The 21,736-nt window shown below is 42.6% G+C and overlaps 1 protein-coding gene across 1 annotated transcript in view; it reads right to left on the bottom strand.

The window, feature by feature from the left end:
* Positions 1 to 21,736, bottom strand: part of LOC126419467 (sodium-coupled monocarboxylate transporter 1-like) — a 166,531-nt gene that overhangs the window by 52,211 nt on the left and 92,584 nt on the right. Inside the window, exon 11 of the mRNA XM_050086654.1 lies at positions 7,018 to 7,104. Coding sequence (XP_049942611.1) covers positions 7,018 to 7,104 — 87 coding nt within the window. The remainder of the gene's footprint in view (positions 1 to 7,017; positions 7,105 to 21,736) is intronic.

Here is a 21,736-nt window from a genome sequence, read left to right as displayed (position 1 = left end):
AAGTGTAGCACGATACTGATGTTGATGCACAAATATAGATACTTTAAGAAAATGAAAAATTTTCATTACTGTTTCATCACAACTCGTGTATGGGGAAGTAAAGCCTCCAAACGTGTAGTACTATTCAAGAACTTAAGAAGGCACTCTTGTGTATGTATTGGTCTGAAAGCTTCCAGCAGATAACTGGAATTGACTTAATGTCACCCCCTATGTATTATAGAAATAAAGACACGATGAGTAGCTTTTTTTAGGAACACGGGGATAAAAACGCATACACTGAGTCAGTCACTAACTACTGCCACCTAGAATAACTCCGGAAGTATGACAGTAGCTGAAAAGTTTGTGGGACAAATGTTGCATGGGGCAACGGGTGCCATAATATGACGTTGGTTTTTTGTTGCTAGGTGGGGTCGCTTTAGAGATATGAAGGTCAACTTAGTCTTTTTTTTTTAATGGCATGCTATAGTTTGGTACTTATTTTCTGACAGCGGCTATCGGGACGAATCCAATGACGTGTAACAGTAAGGACTCTGAAGGTCCACGGAGGTCAAAAAGGTGGCATGAACGTCCATTTACAGAAGGTTCAAAGTAATGACTATTGGTGTCAGTTCAGTGATGAAATCTTATCATGGATTGAATGGTATTCCTTATCACATCGGCACTTATCGAAGCATACGCTCTGACAGTTCTCTCTCGTATATAGTGCAAATAATAAATATTCGCCGAATACGGCGTATCCATCTAGCGTGCCACTGACATGTAAACGCCATTCGCCGGTTTCATAATACAACATAAATAGTAACGGCAAGACTAGTATTGTCGAATAACGTGAATATGAATGATGTATTCCTGCGAAGAACAAGTCGATATGCTTTTCATTTACGGAGAATGCCAACGAAACTCAGTGAGAGCCAGAGACTTATACGCTGAAATATATCCTCAACTTACTCACCCTACACGTCGTACATTTAAATATGTGTAAGATAAATTAAGAACAACTGGATCTTTAACGCATCGCAAAAATATCCGGCAAAGGAAAGCTACTAACGAGGAATTGGATATTGCTACTTTTCCCAGTGTGGTTCGAGATGCTTGTGTTAGTTTGCTTGAAATCGCAATGGAGTCTGGTGTGATGCAGAGTAGTGTTGTTCGTGTCCTGCGTCACCATAAATATAATCCTTACCATATCAGTCTCCGCCAAGAATTAACTGGTACAGACTGTATGCGTCGCATTGAATTATACGAGGGGCTCAACTTCAGATTCGGAGGGATGAGACATTTCTTAATTTGATTTTATTTACTGACGAGACTGCATTCACTAACCAGGGAAATGTTAATTTGAATTACATGCATTAATGGAGAATTGAAAATCCATGTTGGCTGCGGCTAGTTGCACACCGGGAACTGTGGTCGGTGAATGTATAATGTGACATTCTGGAGGACAGACTTATAGGCCCCTATTTCATCGAAGGAAATCTTAATGGTAGGAATTACACTACTTTCCTCCTAGAAAAATTATGTCGGTTATTATAGGAAATACCTTTAGGAACAAGGAACAGAATATGGTATGAACAAGATGGGTGTCCCGAACATTTTTCGCTGATGGCTAGAAAAGCGTTGCAGAGACAATTCCTAAATCGTTGGATTGGACGCGGTGGAGGTGTGTCGTGGCCGGCTCGTTCGCCAGACTTGACGCCTCTGGATTTTTTCTTGCGGAGATCCGTGAAAGACATTGTTTAAGAAGACGTTCCAACTGCACCTGAAGATATGCGAGAGAGAATTGTCAGAGCTTGTGTTTCGATAAGTGCCGAGTTGCTAAGAAATACCACCCAATCCATGACAAGAAGATTGCAGCACTGTATTGATAACAATGGTCACCACTTCGAACACCTTCTAGAAATGGGCGTTCATGCCACCTTTGTGACCTTCGTTGACCTTCAGAGACGTTACTGTTACACATCATTGGATTCGCCTCGATAGCCGCTATTAAAAAATAATTACCAAACTATAGCATCCCACTTCAAAAAACGAAGTTGACCTTCATATCTCCAAAGGCGACCCCAGCTAGCAACAAAAAACGAACATCATGTTATGGTCCTCGTTGTTCCAAGCAACTTTTGTCCCGCAAGCTTTTCAGCTCCTATCGTACTTTCCGAGTTATTTTTGATGGGAATAGTCATTCACCCTGTATGAACGCGCTGGTAAGGGATCAATGTATCATTCAGTTCTTAACATAAAAGTGAGTTTCTCTGTGTGCGAAAGATTTGCTGTTTTGCCGCACCGTGATTTTCTACAAGTATTGTTGGCAATAGATCGCATTGAAGTTGTTAACGATGAACTCCAAGTGCAAGGAGGACACCGTAATAATGGATGCAGTCAAAATTCGGACAAGGAACAGAATCAACCTTAAAATAATGTCAATCATAGAACATGTAATGAACAACATAATTAGAACTTATTAGTGAATGATAATCGTAAGTAGGTAGATAACCAGTATGTGGATGAAGAATGTCAACAATTCAAAGAAAATTGTCGGCCATAGTATAGCGAACGAAGATGTGGTAGTTCATCAGACAGAACGAATCGTGTGCAATGGGTGCAATTGCATCGTTACCTGGAAAACCGAGATTAGTTTCGAATATGAAGCAGTTTGAAACAAAGGAGAAACACAATGGGTCAGAATTTGTTATCATTGCTATCTCATACGCCATGACCATAGCATGAGAGAAAAAGTAAAAATAATTCTGGTCAATGTCTTAATGTCTATTATACCAGTTCAAATCTGTCGATTCAATTTAGAATTTATTGTGGACTTGGTTCTCAATTTATCACAGTTTTGCAGTAATTATATCACCAACTGTTCAGCGTATCGAGCTTTCCAGTGTTTCAGAAAATAATGTGAGAATTATTAGTGCAGTTGGAAATAAAAGTAATGCCATATGTGAGAAGATATTTTTGAAGTTTTCCATTGAAAGCAGGGAATTCGAACTCAGCAAGGTTAATTGAAAGGCTGTAAATGCCAGTTACTTGTCAAGAATCATAGGCTACCCATAAGCAAACTTTATCCTATTTCATTATTAAAATGTGAACTTGTGGATCACTAAATTAAAAAATGCTGTAAAGAGGAATAATTGAGCAGTCAGACTGCAACGGTTGTAATCACTTCCACGTAGCTGACAATAAAAATCTGGCAGTCATATTGGTAACTTCCTAAAGACCATGGCAGGAAACAAGTTTATCAAGAAATTACTGCATATCGTTTTGGCAATACAAGGATGTAGACTAAATATTGAAGTAAGTAAAAAATGTTGTAGACTGATCCTCTTGAATCCAACTCTACTGCAGTACAGATTAAGGAATATTACCTAAATAAATGCATATTTTATACCAATTATCATCTTATGAAATACGTTCACTAAACGTACACATATTTTCGACCATGTAAACCCTTCAGGGAATTGCTAAAATATTAGATATTTAGTAACACGAAGAAAAGAGCTGGTGAAACACTAAAATTTTGTGATTTGTGTCAGAAGACGAAAGTTTCAGAAGAGCACCATAAAGGATATATATCTGGTATAGTATATGACAAACCTAGTATGATGTTTCAGTCGATGTGCGTGAAACAGTGACGAGATTTAAAAGCAGTTTAATGCACATAATGGTAGTACTGTAACTTTTTCAAAGATACGTTCTTTTCTGATATTTATTCTAATTGCTGCATAACGCTTACAAAGTTAGATTTTTTCTGAATTTCATAAAACCAGAATGCATTCTTAGCAATAATGGCACAAAGTTTAGGTAAAAATTATGAAAGTGTTTCAGAGAGAATTGTAGCCCAAAGCAAATTTTAATATCCACTTATAGTTCAGCTTCAAGCCCAGTACCACGCATTATGTGCGAACTTGGAAGATTGTTTCTGAACCACAGAACTGGTATGTAAGACTTAAAGACTCCAACCCAATGATTGATAGTTTGTCATGGCACCATCGGTACGCCACATGTAAGGTTCCGTTCAAACACATATCTGAACAATATGTGACGCACTCACAAAAGACTGGAATCTCACGTGACAAAAAATGCTGGAACAGTTATTACCAGCGGCAGGAAACAGGTTTATCAAGAAATTACTGCATATCGTTTTGGCAATACAAGGATGCAGACTAAATATTGAAGAAAGTAAAAAAAAGTTGTAGACTGAACCTCTTGAATCCAACTCTACTGCAGTACAGATTAAGGAATATTACCTAAATAAATGAGTATTTTATACCAATTATCATCGTATGAAATACGTTCACAAAACGGACACATACTTTCGACCAAGTAAACCCTTCAGGGAATTGCTAAAATATTAGATATTTAGTAACACGAAGAAAAGAGCTGGTGAAACGCTAAAATTTTGTGATTTGTGTCAGAAGACGAAAGTTTCAGAAGAGCACCATAAAGGATATATATCTGGTATAGTACATGACAAACCTAGTACGATGTTTCAGTCGGTGTGCGTGAATCAGTGACGAGATTTAAAAGCAGTTTAATGCACATAATGGTAGTACTGTAACTTTTTCAAAGATACGTTCTTTTCTGATATTTATTCTAATTGCTGCATGACGCTTACAAAGTTAGATTTTTTCTGAATTTCATAAAACCAGAATGCATTCTTAGCGATAATGGCACAAAGTTTAGGTAAAAATTATGAAAGTGTTTCAGAGAGAATTGTAGCCCAAAGCAAATTTTAATATCCACTTATAGTTCAGCTTTAAGCCCAGTACCACGCATTATGTGCGAACTTGGAAGATTGTTTATGAGCCACAAGAACTGGTATGTAAGACTTAAAGACTCCAACCCAATGATAGATAATTTGTCATGGCACCATCGGTACGCCACATGTAAGGTTCCGTTCAAACACATATCTGAACAATATGTGATGCACTCACAAAAGACTGGAATCTCACGTGACAAAAAATGCTGGAACAGTTATTAAACCTCATGAATAAAGAAACTAATTACCTCAAGCAGGTACATGATAAATTAATGAATTCTTTAATATATAAATTGAAGGAGTGGGTTCTTTTCAAATCTCATTTGAAATTTCAAGGAAGAAAGTAAGAAATTTAATCACTACCACGTTGTTAACTTCAGCATCAAAATGATTGTGCATCCTAATTGCTTTGAATTGAGGTGCATTATTTCAGGCAAATATCATGGATTACAGTGCATATAGATTATTAAACTGTACCATAAAACCAACACGAATTTTGTGTATGTTATTCACATCAACATATAGGTTGCATAGTCAGAAAAGATGGCCTTCTCACTAAAAATTGTTTATTAATGTGCCACTGCTTCACGTACACAGACTTGAAATGAAGTATGTCTTTATAGTTGCTTAGTTGCAGTAAGCAATTGCACGAATAGTCTTGTATTTTTGTTCTGATGTAGTATACTTCTAATGTAAAGAATTTTTTGTGTGCTGATTTATTCATTTTCTGCATATTTCCCACATGCACGCTAGTTTTATGAATATTTCATTCACTTTTTAGATCTGTTTTGCAAGTACTTTTATATTAATTAAATTGTTACAGCGGCATTCAATTGACTTATCAGATTAGGCTACATGTTTTGCCATTATTTCCAGGTTGAGAACGACATTTTAAAAACCTGTCTGTTAACACTTTGTTTGTTAATGCTTATTAGTAACAGAGTTATAAGGGTTTCATCCTGTCTATTGATTTTGTTAGTCAGTTTTGTACTATTATTCGTACATATTGTTTCAATTCTGTAAGTTACATTATTTCATCAGTCTGTTCCTTTATATATATATATATATATATATATATATATATATATATATATATATAGTCATCAAACTTATGTACGAAAACATTGAGAAAAAACATTTTAAACACCCCGGTTTACTTGTTCTGTGATAGTTTTAAATTTCTAATGATGATTTATGTCAGTATAATGTACAACAACCAGCAATATATATATATATATATATATATATATATATATATATATATATCATCATTAGAAATTTAAAACTTAATTTCACAGCACTCATTAATATCATACTTTGAGAGATATACAATAACATTTCTTGAGTCCATGGATATTGTATGTATAAAAGTTTCCTTATTTGTTGATTATGTTAAGATAGTTTCCTTTCTCTTTCTTTTCTTTTCATTCTTTAATTTTTATAGCTGTTTATCTCTTGCCAAGTATCTCTCCCTCCTCTCTCTTTCTTGTTTCTTTCTTTTTTTGTTATGTAAAAATATGCTGTATAGTAGCAGTGCCTAGTGAGCTGCCTTTTGCATCAGTAACACGTATGTGTGCCTGAGTAGTCAACACGGTATCAGCTACACTACTTAAACTGAAATGACAGTGGCTATTACCTATTACATTAATCTGTGAATGACTGTCGTCCTATGTGAAAATAAATACGTATCAGAGAATATGCTATCAGTGTTAAAAAAAAAAGAAACCGACTGTGAATGACGCACATCCTCTAAGCTGAGGTGAAGGTTCGTCCGACCAGGAATATATTAACGAAATCAAATATGTGTACCCAACACGATCGTGATCACAGAACAAGTAAACCGGGGTGTTTAAAATGTTTTTTCTCAATGTTTTCGTACATAAGTTTGATGACTATTTATTTGTGTAATGAAAACAAAAAGGTTAGACTAATTTGAGTTCTAACGATCGGGGAAGCAGGTTCTCGCAGTATGAAAGTATATTATTATGCGGTACTCTATTATTTTTACTAGTGCTCATATGTTTTCCCTTGATATAACAAGTAACCTCCCGCAGCTGTTTCTACGTCGCCAAGCAACAATGAAAAACGTTGTTTCAATCTTGGAATACTGACAAAGGAGCTTTCGCTCGAAAATACGTGTCGTAAATAAACACTTGGGAAACTGAAATAAACACACCCGGAGTACTTTTATTTATGAAAAATATATTTGCAACTTACTCTGTGGGTCACGTGAAACCATTATGCGTTAAAATACTCACGACTGTGTTCACCCACGGCAGGAACATGCCAGCGCTGAAGACGCCCAAGACAGGACCCGTTGTCATGGAACCCAGCGATATGGACAGCTGCAAGAAACGAAAGGACGCTGGTGTGAGAAAGAAAACTGGAAAACTACTCTGAAAAGTCAACTTAAGCATGCTACGCTGCTCCGTGACAATGTTAGAACTAGTCGTAACGTGAAATGTGTATGTCATGATTTCATTCCCTTCTGAAACTGGGAGCTGTGTAATAGTTATTTAGCAAGCCAGCACTCTCCGCATGTGAACTAACGAAAAAAATGACATAAATGTAAACGGACTATAATGATACCAAGAACGTTTCAATAAACATAGGTCCATAAACATTTTCGAGTTATCCGAATGTGTGATTAACAGTCGACACTAACTTTAGTATGAAATATTGTCCTAGTTAGTAGAAATGTATTTGAAATACAAACTTCCCGATTAACTCAATTGGTATATTCAGCAATATAGGTAATTTTGAATGAAATGATCCGCAGGGCTGTACAGTAATTTCATTTAATGTCACGGCTGGTACCACGTCAACTGAAGACGCAGCTCAGGTGATAGAGATTCCTTTTAAAGACTCATAGCGGAAAGTAACTGCATTAGAGCTATTGAACATCATTATTGTCAGCTTATAAATACAGGGCTATTCAGAAAGAAGGGACTGATTGCAAGTATTTGTTGCTTCCAAACTACGAGCCACAGAAACACAATTCTTACGTTCCTGGAAAGGGAAAAATTCAAATTTGTATCGATTCAGTGTGAGCACCACGTGTTGCACGACATATACCAAAACGGTGACTCATTTCCTGCCACACAGAAAACAGCCGGTCTCTCGTTTTCGAATTCAGATCTTCAACAACGCGATGTCGCAGACTTTCAAGAGTGTCAGGAATAGTGGTGATAAAATCGAGGAGTCTTACATAACCCCACAGATAAAATGTGAGGTGTGGAGACCTGAGAGGTGGTGAAGTTCACGTTCTACTCCTCCTCTTTTTTTTAAGCACGTCCGACGTTACCTCAATGGCACCATTCCAGGACTCTGGAATGGAAGAGGAGAAGCAGAAGACGAATTTCATCGCCGGTGGCCTACCGGGTCTCCAGACATCACACCGTGTGATTTTCGTCTGTTGGGTTACGTGAAAGACCACGTTTTTATCCACACTATGCCTGACACTCTTGAAAGTCTGTGACATCGCATTACTAAAGCTGTGAATTCGATAATGAGAGACCAGCTTCTTAGTGTGTGCGAGAAATGAGTCACCGTTTTCATATTTGTCGTGGTGCTCACACTGAATGCATAATAATTCGAACTTACTCTTTCCAGGAACGTTATAACTTCAGAACTGTTTCTATCTGTTGTAGTTTGGAAGCAATGAATGTTTTAATTCTGTTCCTTCATTTTGAATAGGCATGTATATAGCGCACTTCAGCGAACGTTTGTAGTTAAAATTCTGGGGATAGAAGAAGTATGCCACAAGCAGGAAGGTGGTTGAGCGGCAGCCGGCCAGTGTATACATCTTTTGTTTGAAATTGTATATGAGAAGAAGGAATATACATGGAAAATACAATGTGTCTAATGTAAACCATGCCCCGCTATCGTGGTTAAAATTGACTGCGAGAAAGAAAAGAAAACCTCACATTTTCCCAGCACAGCACTTTTTTTTTTCTCGCAGTCTGTTGGAAAACACTCCCTGGAATGCTGTTCATGAATGGCAGCGCATCAGGTCCAATCACCAACGTTACGTACAATTTTGCAGTCTACATCTACATCTACATTGATACTCCGCAAGCCACCCAACGGTGTGTGGCGGAGGGCACTTTACGTGCCGCTGTCATTACCTCCCTTTCCTGTTCCAGTCGCGTATGGTTCGCGGGAAGAACGACTGTCTGAAAGCCTCCGTGCGCGCTCTAATCTCTCTAATCTTACATTCGTGATCTCCTCGGGAGATAAGTAGGGGGAAGCAATATATTCGATACCTCATCCAGAAACGCACCCTCTCGAAACCTGGCGAGCAAGCTACACCGCGATGCAGAGCGCCTCTCTTGCAGAGTCTGCCACTTGAGTTTATTAAACATCTCCGTAACGCTATCACGGTTACCAAATAACCCTGTGACGAAACGCGCCGCTCTTCTTTGGATCTTCTCTATCTCCTCCATCAGACCGATCTGGTACGGATCCCACACTGATGAGCAATACTCAAGTATAGGTCGAACGAGTGTTTTGTAAGCCACCTCCTTTGTTGATGGACTACATTTTCTAAGCACTCTCCCAATGAATCTCAACCTGGTACCCGCCTTACCAACAATTAATTTTATATGATCATTCCACTTCAAATCGTTCCGCACGCATACTCCCAGATATTTTACAGAAGTAACTGCTACCAGTGTTTGTTCCGCTATCATATAATCATACAATGAAGGATCCTTCTTTCTATGTATTCGCAATACATTACATTTGTCTATGTTAACGGTCAGTTGCCACTCCCTGCACCAAGTGCCTATCCGCTGCAGATCTTCCTGCATTTCGCTACAATTTTCTAATGCTGCAACTTCTCTGTATACTACAGCATCATCCGCGAAAAGCCGCATGGAACTTCCGACACTATCTACTAAGTCATTTATATATATTGTGAAAAGCAATGGTCCCATAACACTCCCCTGTGGCACGCCAGAGGTTACTTTAACGTCTGTAGACGTCTCTCCATTGATAACAACATGCTGTGTTCTGTTTGCTAAAAACTCTTCAATCCAGCCACACAGCTGGTCTGATATTCCGTAGGCTCTTACTCTGTTTATCAGGCGACAGTGCGGAACTGTATCGAACGCCTTCCGGAAGTCAAGAAAAATAGCATCTACCTGGGAGCCTGTATCTAATATTTTCTGGGTCTCATGAACAAATAAGGCGAGTTGGGTCTCACACGATCGCTGTTTCCGGAATCCATGTTGATTCCTACATAGTAGATTCTGGGTTTCCAGAAATGACATGATACGCGAGCAAAAAACATGTTCTAAAATTCTACAAGAGATCGACGTAAGAGATATAGGTCTATAGTTTTGCGCATCTGCTCGACGACCCTTCTTGGAGACTGGGACTATCTGTGCTCTTTTCCAATCATTTGGAACCCTCCGTTCCTCTAGAGACTTGCGGTACACGGCTGTTAGAAGGGGGGCAAGTTCTTTTGCGTACTCTGTGTAGAATCGAATTGGTATCCCGTCAGGTCCAGTGGACTTTATTGAGTGATTCCAGTTAGCATGCGTAGGAACTCTTCGAGATTGTTCATGCTTCCATGCGGTATACGCTCCCACCCATAGCTCCAGATGTAGGTTCAGTGTGCTTAGCCACAGACTGGTTGGGTGCAGGCCCTTAAGTGGTTTCCTTCTAACCCAAAACGACGGCCGTCACTGGCACCGCGCAGAACGAGCTTCCATCAGAAAACACACAGACTTCCACCCCGCCCTTCAATGGGCTCTCGCGTGACACCACTGAAGTCGCAAATGGCGGAGGTTTGGGGGTCAATGAAACGATAGCTACAGGTCACTGGCTCAGAGATGTTCTTTAAATAATAGGTGTGTAACAGTTCGTTGTGCCACTCTAGCGCCAAATGCTGCTCAAATTGCTGCTGCAGATGCAATACAATGCGCCAGAGCTATGTCTGGTACCGCACGCCGCGGAATTTGAATCCGCGCCAGACGTCATGGACGTCGAAGACCCATAGAAGTTTCTGCACAATCGCACTGTAAGCTGTGGCGGCGCGCGCCCCCTGACCCGCTTTTAGTGTGAGGGCGCCATAGTGGAACACGTGGTCCCAGCGGCCAATAGCGGCGCCCCCAATAGCATACTTAAGCGCCTTCCTCGCACTCGGGCAGCACTCTGCTGAAGACCAACTCCTCAACCTTGTTCACCTTCTGTCCCTTCAGCTCAACTCCCGTCGCTCCGCCATTTTTGTTTCCCTTGACCTCCAAAATGCCTATGACCGTGTATGGCATCCCGGTCTCCTCTTTAAACTCCAAACCTACGCCCTGCCTATCAATTTTGTCCATCTGGTCGCTTCCTTCCTCTCGCACCGTCCTTCCTATGTCACCCTCCACAACACCAACTCCCGTATCTTTTATCCCACGGCTGGCGTCCCCCAGGGTTCTGTCCTCTCCCCTCTCCTTTATCTCTTGTACACAGCTGATATGCCTAAGCCACCCCCACCAGTCCACCTTCTCCAGTATGCTGATGACACCGCCTTCCTGGCTCTCTATCCTACCCTTCAACGGTCTCAACGTACCCTCCAAACCCTTCTTAACCAGTTCACCACTTGGTGTAACCAGTGGTTCCTCCGTCTCAACCTCTCCAAAACCCAGGCAATCATCATAGGCCGCTCCACTCGCTCCTTTCGCCTCCATGATTTCTACCTCACCCTTTATGGTCGTCCCATCCAGCTCACCCCCACCCTGAAATACCTTGGCCTCACCCTCGATCGACACCTCACCTGGACCCCTCATCTCCATACAGTCCAGCAGAAAGCCCATTCCCGTCTCCGCCTTCTGAAACTCCTGCCTGGCCGGACATGGGGTTTGCATCCTTCTACCATCCTCCACACCTACAAATCCCTCATCTGTCCTATCCTCTGTTATGCCAGCGTTGCCTGGATCTCCACCCCCACCCACTTTTACAAGGCCCTCTAAATCCTTGAACGCCATGCGCTCCACCTTGCCTTCCATATCCGCCTTCCTTCCCCCACACAGTTCCTGTATGAACTGATCCCCTTCCCCCACCTCCTCCTGTTCCTCCAACATCTCTGCATCCTGTACATTGTCTGCAGGCTTGATCCCCCCCACGCTCTGATTTCCTTCTTCCTCTCCACCCCTCCCTCCCCTCTGGTTGCCGCGCCTCTATCACTGTATCCCTCCCTCTCTTCACCTCCACACCCTCCATCTCCTTCATCAGGGCAATTTCCAATGCCTCCCCCTCCTGGATGACGAACTTCGCCATGACATCTACCCTTCCTTCCAACTATAACCTGGCCTTGTTCCCCCCCCCCCCCTCCCCAGGGCCCCCTTTTTTCCTCTTCCCTCCTTCTCCCAAAGCCGATTTTCCTCCTTCCCCCCCCCCCCCCCCCCCGCCCCTGAGACCCTGCACCGCATACTTGCCTCTTTCCTTCCCACTATCCTCCCTACCTGGCCCTCTTCAGCACGCCCCCGCTCATCTCCCCCATCTCTTCCCCTCCCTCTCTTGTTCCAGTCTCCCTCATCTCCTTGCGCCTGGCAGATCCTCTGTTTTGATCATCGTCAGTGTGCCCCATCAGTGTTGTGTTTAGTGCTGTTTCTCCTGTGCGTCAAGAGTTGTGATTTTAATTGTGTACTGCCTTGAGGTTCGCCGTCAGTGTTTGTTATGTGCTACACCATCCGTCGATACCTTTTATGCTCCAGTCATACTGTGCCTTGTGTTCTTTTAATTGTCGCAGTGTGTGGCTTTTTGTGTGTGCTACTTTTAAACAGTTTTAACAGTTTTTGTATCTCCATTTTACGGTCACTCCGTTTTTTGTCTATTGCCTTCCATGATATTTCCCCTTTTTTTATATCTCTGTTCACCATATTCTCTCCTTTGTTCTTTTTAAATATCTTCTATTGTTTGTTCTATGTCTTTCGGCTGAAGAGCAGCGTATATGCTGCTGCCAGCCCGCACCAATGGGGAATTGAAATACAATAAAGAAAAAAAAAAAAAACCTCGGCCAGCAGTCTAACATCGCGTGCGTCTCGGGACATATCGCCTCAGACAGCGTATTGACATTCCTGTTTCTATTCTCGTGGACGTGGTTGTCTTGTTTGGTTCGTTACTCTGTTGTCTGTTCTTGTTGTGTCGTAACGTCCTCCGTTGTTCGTGTCCGTCCTCTCCCGTTGTGTTGTTGTTCGCAGGTCGCTCCGCGGGTCCCGCCGCGTTTCCGTCACTACTACCCCACGAACGTTCCGGTCGCCGTTACGACACTATACGCCGAAAACGACTGTCTTGTCTCGGTAGTGCCACGTGGCCGTCCGGAGCCTGGTTTTCTTCCGACCGTGCATTCTCGTGACCACCACTGCCAGCAATCACGTACACTGCCTGCAGTCCTGCCAAGTATATCTGCAATATAGTAGGAGAAATATTCTGCTATGTACATCCATTTCAAACTGCTTGATATATTCATCTCTTGGTGCCCCCGTACGATTCTTACACCTCGCACTTCCCTTCATTATCAAAATAAACGTTCCTTCACGTCTCAAGATAAGTCCAGTCAACAGATCCATTCTTTCAGTCAAATTGTGCAGTAAGATTCTTTTTCCCCCGAATTCGATCCAGTTGGTTGGTTGTCTGGGGAGGGGACCAAACAGCGAGGTCATCGGTCCCATCGGAATCAGGGAAGGATGGGGAAGGAAGTCGGCCCTGCCCTTTCAAGGGAGCTCATCCCGGCATTTGCTTTAAGCGATTTACGGAAATCACGGAACACCTAACTCAGGATGGCTGGAAGCGGGTTTGAACCGTCGACCTCGTGAATGCAAGTCCAGTGTGCTAACCACTGCGCCACCTCTCTTGGTTTCGATCCAGTACCTCCTCATTAGTTACTCGATCTAACTATCCAATCTTCAACATCCTACTATAGCGCCACATGCTTGTGCACGTTTCACTTCTATACGAGGCTACACTTCAGACAAAAACATGCAGAAAATGCTGGCTAACATTTGCATCCCTATTATCTGTTAACAAATTACTCTTTTACAAACGTACTTTTTTTATATAGCCATTCTGCATTTTATATCCCTTGTAGTTCGCTCATCGTCAGTTATTTTGGTTCCGAAATAACAAAACTTAAGTGCTACTTTTAATACTTTATTTGCTAACCTAATTTCTTCAGCATCGATTTAATTCAACTGCTTCCCACTACCTTTGCTTTGTCTTGTTGATGTTCTTCCTATAACCTCTTCTCACGACCCTATCCATTTCATTCAACTGTTTTTCCAAGTCCTTTGCTGCCTCTGATAGAATTACATTGTCTTAGGCAAATCTCATTTTATTTCTTTCCTCTGAACTTTAATAACATCTCCAAATTTGTCCTTAATTTCTTTTACTGCTTGCTCATTGTACAGGGTACAACACAGTCTCACTCCCTTCTAAACACATGCCTCCCATTTATGTCCTTTATCTCTTTCAACTGCAGTCTCGTTCCTATGCAAAATGTAAATAAACTTTCGCTCTCCGTATTTTAGATTTCCTAAATTTAAAAAGCCGGCCGCGGTGGTCTCGCGGTTCTAGGCGCGCAGTCAGGAACCGCGCGACTGCTACGGTCGCAGGTTCGAATCCTGCCTCGGGCATGGATGTGTGTGATGTCCTTACGTTAGTTAGGTTTAAGTAGTTCTAAGTTCTAGGGGACTAATGACCCCAGCTGTTAAGTCCCATAGTGCTCAGAGCCATTTTTTTAAATTTAAAATTTCAAAGAGTGTATTCCAATCAACATAGTCCAAATCTTTCAATGTTATAAACGATGGTTCGCCTTTCTTTAACCAACTCTCTAAGATGAATCGTAGAGCCTCTAGTCACTTTGTCATGCCTGACTCTCCCAAGATCGTCTATCCCTGGGGCCTTGTTTCGACGTAAGTCTTTCAGTGTTCTGTTAAATTCTTCTCGTAGTATCCTATCTCGCAACTCATCATGTACTTCCTCTTCTGTTTCTACAGCGATTTTTACAACTTCGTTAGTCTCATATACTCCTTACATATATTCCTTCCAATTCTTAGCTTTCCCTTCTTTACTTAATACTTGTTTACAATCTGAGGCTTGATATTCGCACAGCTGCTTCTCTTTTCTCCGCAGGCTTATCTAATTTTCCTATAGGTAGCATGTATCTTTTCTTTAATTATACTTTCTTCTGTGTCTGTATTCCGTTTCGCTCTACTTCATTTGCTGCATTTTCTTCTCCGTACGTCAATTAAATTCAACGATTTCTAGGGGGCTTTGTCTTTTTTCCTATTAGATCCTCTGCTGCCTTCACTGTTTCATCTCTCAAAGCCTGTAATGCATTGTTTTCCCCTATTTCAGTAAATCGTTGTTTAATGTTTCTTCTGAGACTGTCAATCAGGTCTGTTTCTTTCAAGTGTCCAGGCCCCATCTCCTTAATTTTCTTCCTTTTTGTAGTTTCCTCAGTTTTAATCTGCAGTTTGTAACTATTAATACATATTTAGGGTCCTATCTGCCCCTGGGAACGTTCTGCAGTTTAAAATATGATTTAGAAATTCCTGTCTTACGAATGTGCAATCAGTATGTAAGCTTCCAGTGTCCGTGTGTCCCTCCCATGTATACAACCTAATTTCGTGATTCTTAAACCAGTGACGATGTTTAAATTATCTTATGTGCAAAACTGTACCAAGCAGCTTCCTCTCTCATCCCTTTCCCCCATTCCATACTCATAAAATATTTTTTCTTCTCTGCCTTTTCCAACTACCGAATTCCAGTCCCCCATGACAGTTACATTTTGTCTACCTTAATTATCGAAATAGTTTCCTTTATCTCATCATAAATTCTTTTCATTTCTTCATAATAACAGGGCAGTTTGGGATACACAATTGTACACTGAAGAGCCAAAGAAACCGGTATATTTGCGCATTATCGTGTAGGGCGACCGCGAGCACGCAGAACTGCCTCATTTAGATCTCTACAAAATTTAAGAGGCTTCTGTTTGGATGTGCTTCTGCACCAGCACTATTTCTACAGTACTTACAGACTCTTTGTGCGTCGATTCCTTCAGTGCGTAATTACCTAGATGATATCGTAGTTTCTGGTTCTATGCAGCATGAAAATTTGCATAATTTGAGACAGTTATTTGAAGTGTTACGTGAGTAATGGACTTAAACTCAATAAGTACAAGTTACCATTTTTTAATGAACAGTTATCTTATACGGGAAACGTAATAAACTCTCAAGGCATCTGAGCCATGGCTGGCTCATGCTATGCGTTGGATTAAATCTTGGTTAATATTCTGTGTTTAGTCTCCCGCGGTTATGGTGATGATGCTGCTATCCTCTCTCTCCGCGGGTGGCAGCAGCGGTGTGTATCGATATCCGCACCTTGGACTATCTTTGGACTGTTTATAGTTTCTGGCTGGGATGTATGCAGGCAGTTGATCGGTCGGCGTGGAGCAGTGAAGAAATCTCCGCAGCGAGTAGTTTGGCCAGGCCCGCTGGCAGCCTCTATGTGGTGTCGGAGTGTGTGGTGCTGTTCTCATTGCTACGAGGTTTGTGGCTCACCTATCCTGGACATGAAAGTTGAGATTGGACTTAATTTATCAGCAAGTCGCGACTGTTGACAATGTGTCGTTTGGAGTTCGTTTGTCGGCTGTTGGATTATTTCTGCGAGCAACAACGTGTGTTTTCAAGTCGGCAAATTTCAGCCACCCTTCGGTGGAGTTTAACTGCACGTCATTTGAACTGAAGTGCGTCAGCGGAATCTTCTGCCTTGTGGCCGTTAACGTTCCGGTTACCTGTCCTTGCCATTGACGTACATTCAGACAATGTATTTTCCTCATCGTCTTGTCGCTGTCCAGCACAGTGTATAGTTTGACAGCTCAATGTATAATTGGTTGTGGGTGCCAGTACCTTCTACGTTATTCCATTGAACTCCCTGTTGTGTGCTGGTCGGGTGGAGTGGAGGTTAGCTTGTCGATGGGTCCGCTGACTGTTGGTTTGTCAGTTGGGTTGTCGTCGGATCGACAATGGCTGGGCTGACTGCCAGTCACACCTAAACGAGCATTAGTGTTTGAATTCCAGGCCGACTCTCGGAGCTTCTGAGCGCCCTTGGGTGTACTGCCATTTCTTGTTTGTACTTGTTGTTGTACTTGTAAGTCTTCTATCCGATCTTTAGATTAAGGTTGTTTTGCCCTTAAGGCGTCAGATGGTTTGGGCCTTCAGTCTGATTTAAGAACTGTTTTACGTAAAGGTTCAAATGGCTCTGAGCACTATGGGACTTAACTGCTAAAGTCATCAGTCCCATAGAACTTAGAACTACTTAAACCTAACTAACCTAAGGACATCACACACATCCATGCCCGAGGCAGGATTCGAACCTGAGACCGTAGCGGTCACGTGGTTCCAGACTGTAGCGCCTAGAACCGCTCGGCCACCTCGGCCGGCATTTTACGTAAAGCCTTTGGAATTTTTAAAATTAGTGTTATTGAGTCTCAAGTGTTGGGCCTTCAGCCGATTTTGAATTTAAGTGCTCTTAAAGTGTGAGACTCTTTGGGCCTTGAGCCTAGGTAAGGAACTGTTTTAAGATAAGGCTTTGCCTTTTAAATTCCTGATTTTGGTTGAGCTTTCAAGTTATTGGATTTCAGCCGTTATTAAATTAAAGTGGTCTTGCCCTTAAGGCATGAGATTGTACGGCGAGTTCAGCTGTATAATAAGTTCAGAAACTAAAGGTGTGCTTTTTTTTAATTTTTCTTCGCTCTTGTAATGTTTGATCAAATAAAAGGTTGTATGTTCGAGTGTAACTGAAATCCGCTTATTTTGGCCCCTTTCCACAACTTAAACTACTTGTCCTGTCCTGCGGGTTTAGCAGGGCGTCTCACTGGTAGCAGACCGTGGCTGCGCTTGTGCTTGCTATTCTAGTTGCTGTCAGATTCACTCTCGTATGGCTCTTGTTCTGTGGCACCACATTTTTTTCGCTGTTACTTGTTTCAGGTGCTTTAGTCATGGCAGTCAGACTGTGGCCTGGGATCGCCCTGCTGAGAAAGGACCATCTTGTTCACGATTTGACAATAAGGTGCCAGCCGGCTGACGTCACGCCGGCGGTAGTGGGTGAGACAGGAACAGCAACTGAATTTTTGGTTGAGGCTATTGAAGGCCTTGAAGACACTGTTTGTCTTTTGGAGGGTACCCAGCCAAGTAACAGTCAGCTGAATAGGGTGCGGCACAATTAATGCATTTTAGCAATCGGATAGTGGATTTAAGCACGTTAGATTTAAAAGATCATTACAAAAAATTAACCACTGAGTTGGTACCTTTGGTGAGGGCATTACAGTTTAAGCTTACGTATTTGTAGTTGGATGGGAGGAAGGTTGAAGATAGGGAATTGCGCTGTCAGGGAGAGAATGAGAGCCAGCAGGGTGGTGGTACTGTTACATCCTCTGCCAAGTTAGATGCTGTGTTTGCCAAGTTGCCGAATCCTCTGGCCTATTTCTTCCGAGATATTACTGAATTAGTTGTGGAGCGACTTGATCCGGTGGAAAAATTATTGTAGTTACTGGTTCGCCTAGAACAACACGCGGCCGCCTTTCGTGTTCCGCACCAAGTAATTTTGTCGTTATTGTACCCGCTAGCTAGAGGCGAGTTGCAGAACTTCCTCTAGTGAGCCATGGCGGAAGGGTTTTCCTTGCAGCAAATAAGGGAACTCGTAATTAGGCAAAGGTTGACCACCGGGGTTCGTAAACAACTTGAGTGTTGTTACATTTGGGAAGTGCAGTGGGGTAAGGAGCAGATACATCAGTATGTCGGTAGAGTTCAGACAGCCTCTTTGGCTTTTCTAATTGATTTACCTGAACAAGAATTAGTCTATATCGTTCTTAGGGGAATGCTTGCATTTTGTCTTCCGTAAGCAGCCTTCAACCTGGGAAGAGCTCCATGACGTGATCGTAGCAGCATCCTCATTACCACTTGAGAACCATGTACGTCACGAGCTTCAGGGGCGGGACGTCGGCGCTGATTCAGGAGCATCTACATTCGCTGAAGTTATCAAACGGGAACCCCGGCGTTGTTTCAGCTGCGGCGGTACGGCTCATGTGGTGCGCTCTTGTGTTCAGTCTCGTGCGCCCAGAGCCAACAGATGACACCGGGTGTGGCCGCGAACTCGGGTTCGAGCTTTCAAACATTCACGTACTTGGGCGGTCGCTCCCTCATCACCTCCCTTGCCTTACGTTTATTCTCGGGTAGGTGGCGAGCCCGCTTGTGATCTTTTGGATTCTGGTAGTTCCTTTTCATTATTGAGCTTCGAGTGGTTTTTGGAATTTGGGCATCTCACGAAACTTCGGTCGGTCCCTTCACCGGTGCAGAGATGTTGGGTGGCCAATGGTCAGTTGTTGACTCTGCATGGTTGGGTCCGGGTGACTATATCGGTCGAAATTTTTCCTGGCCTATGTCTTTAGCCTTGGTTAAGGAACTGCCCGTTAATCTAATTTCGGAGTGTGATATTATCAATAAGACCGGGTTGGTCTTGAATTATTCCGGACACACCCTTTTCTTTAAACTCGCTTCTGGAGAGAAGTTTAGCCTTTGCGAATGCGCTAAAAGTAGTGTACATCGAACTGTTGGGGCGTTGGCCGTTGAGGTCGTAGCTGACGAGTTTGATTTGGTCCATCTCTTGCCCCATCAGGCTTCTCAGTTACGCGATTTGTTGCACTGTTTTCCCTAGCTCCTTAGTGATAACCTGGGTGTTATTAACGTTCTTGATTATCATATCCATCTGTCCGACAATATTGCTGTTAGGCAGTCCCCATAACGCCTCTCACCCCCTAAGGTGAAGATACTCAAGGCTAAGATATCTCAGATGCTCAACAAGCAGTGATTAGGCCTTCTACATCTGCTTATGCTTCCCCCAGATCAGGGACGTGATTTCACACCTGTGGTTGACTACCGCCGTTTAAACGCTAAGGTTGTCCTTGAATCGGTACCGCTATCTGATCTGCATAATTCTTTTACTTGGTTTGCCGGCGCTAATTGATTTACGGTCCTTGATGTGAATCAGGCCTATTATCAGATTCCGTTGGCTGAAGAATTAAACATGTTACCGCATTTTGTACCGATTGGAACTTGTTTGAGTTCAACAGAGTTCCTTTTGGACTAGCAACTGGAACGTCTGTGCTTACTCGTTTGTTGGATAATGTCCTTGAAGTTTGTCTGTGTGTATTATTATTTGAGCGATTTGGTTACCTATAGTCGTTCGTTTGAGGATCATTTGGAGCATATTCAGCAAGTTCTTTTGAGATTACAGGGAGCCGGGCTGACCGTTAAGCCTAGTAAGATGAAGATAGCCAAGGAGCAAGTATCTTTCTTAGGTCATACAGTGTCGGGTCAGAGTATTCGCATTGACCAAGAGCGAACTAAAGCCTTACGGGCTTTGCCTCCACCTACTGATAAGCAGGGAATTGCCTAAGTCATAGGCGTGGCAAAGTATTTTAGGCGTTTCGTTCCAAATTTTACTCAGTTGGCAACACCCTTAAATCAGTTACACCGAAAGGGCGTGCGTTTTGAATGGGGACAAGCCCAGGAGGTGGCCTTTGAGCATATTAACGTAGCGATAGCCAATCCTCAGGTTTTTGAGGTACCCGATTTTAATAAAAGGTTTGTTGTTCAAACTGACACTTCTAAGGCTGGTATTTCAGCTGTTCTCCTACAGGAGTCTGAAGGGCAGAGACAACCATTAGCCTACGCGTCTCGTCTGTTAACTGATGCCGAACTCAAGTACTCCGTGTACGAGTGCGAGGCTTTGGCCGTTTTACTTGCATTAGAGAAATACCGCCTCTACCTTGAACATCGGGTTTTGCAATTAGGAACCGATAATCAGGCATTGAGCTGGGTGTTGGCTGGGTCACGTAAAACTGACCGTAAAGCCAGATGGGCAGTTCGCGTTTCAGCATATCAGTTTGAAGTTAAACATGTGCGGGGCTCTGAAAATATCCTTGCGGATGTCCTCAGCGGGATGTTCGCCGAAACTAAACCTAGTGAGAAAAACCAGCAGGTAGAGATAGATAGTTTTAATTGTATGGTGTTGGGTGAAATTCCCCTCTTGTTAGAGATGTGGCTCAGCATCAGGATCAGGACCCTGTTTGGACCCCATCAAGCAACGTGTGTTGGCAGGAGAGCTGTCGGGTGAGTAAGTTGTTAAGAGTGGTATTCTCTGTAAGAGGTAGGGCGAGGCTAAGCAGCGCAAGATCTGTTTGGCTGTAGCTTTGTTGCACCCGGCTTTTTCGTTATTTTCATGATTCGTTGGTGGGTGGCCTCTTAGGTACTTATGAGACTTCCGAAAAAACCAAGAAGCATTTAACATGGCCCTCATGGACCGAGATGTGAGAGAGATGATATCACAATGCCGCTTGTGTAGTGTAGCCAAACCCAAGAATGCTCATCAGCAAGGTTTGTTGAGTGCTGAACGAGAGTCCTGTTCTATGCAAAAGCCCTATATTAATTATTTAGGACCGTTACCTCGTAGTAAGAAGGGCCATCGATAAATATTAGTTATCATCGATGGGTTCTCCAGACTCACTTGGCTCCTCCAGAGCCGTAACATTATCGCTGCCGCCACTATTTATCATTTAACTAACGTCTTCAGTGTTTTTGGCCCACCCAGGCAGCTTGTTAGCGATAGTGCTCCAGCTTTTCTTTCGGCTCCTTTCAAGGTCTTCTGTTTACAGAATGGTGTCAGGCATATCACGACCACACCGTATTGTCCCTAGGGGGCCTTTGCAGAGATAATTAACCGAAATCTTAAGTCCGCGTTGATTATTTATCATCAGAAAACCCCTAGTAAATGGGACTCCAGTCTTCCATGGGTTAGCGTTTAATACCGCCTCTCCCGAAGCCTTGCGAGCTACGCCCGCCACCTTCATCCCTTCCTATCCGGTTAATTCCTCCCTTTCGAACTTGTGGGGAATTCAAGATCTAATTCCAGCCGATATTAGTCCTT

Source organism: Schistocerca serialis, chromosome 9, assembly GCF_023864345.2.
Source record: "Schistocerca serialis cubense isolate TAMUIC-IGC-003099 chromosome 9, iqSchSeri2.2, whole genome shotgun sequence".
Taxonomy (NCBI): Eukaryota; Metazoa; Arthropoda; class Insecta; order Orthoptera; family Acrididae; genus Schistocerca; species Schistocerca serialis.
Note: the sequence above shows the minus strand (reverse complement) of the source record. Positions and strands in the feature narration are given on the sequence as shown.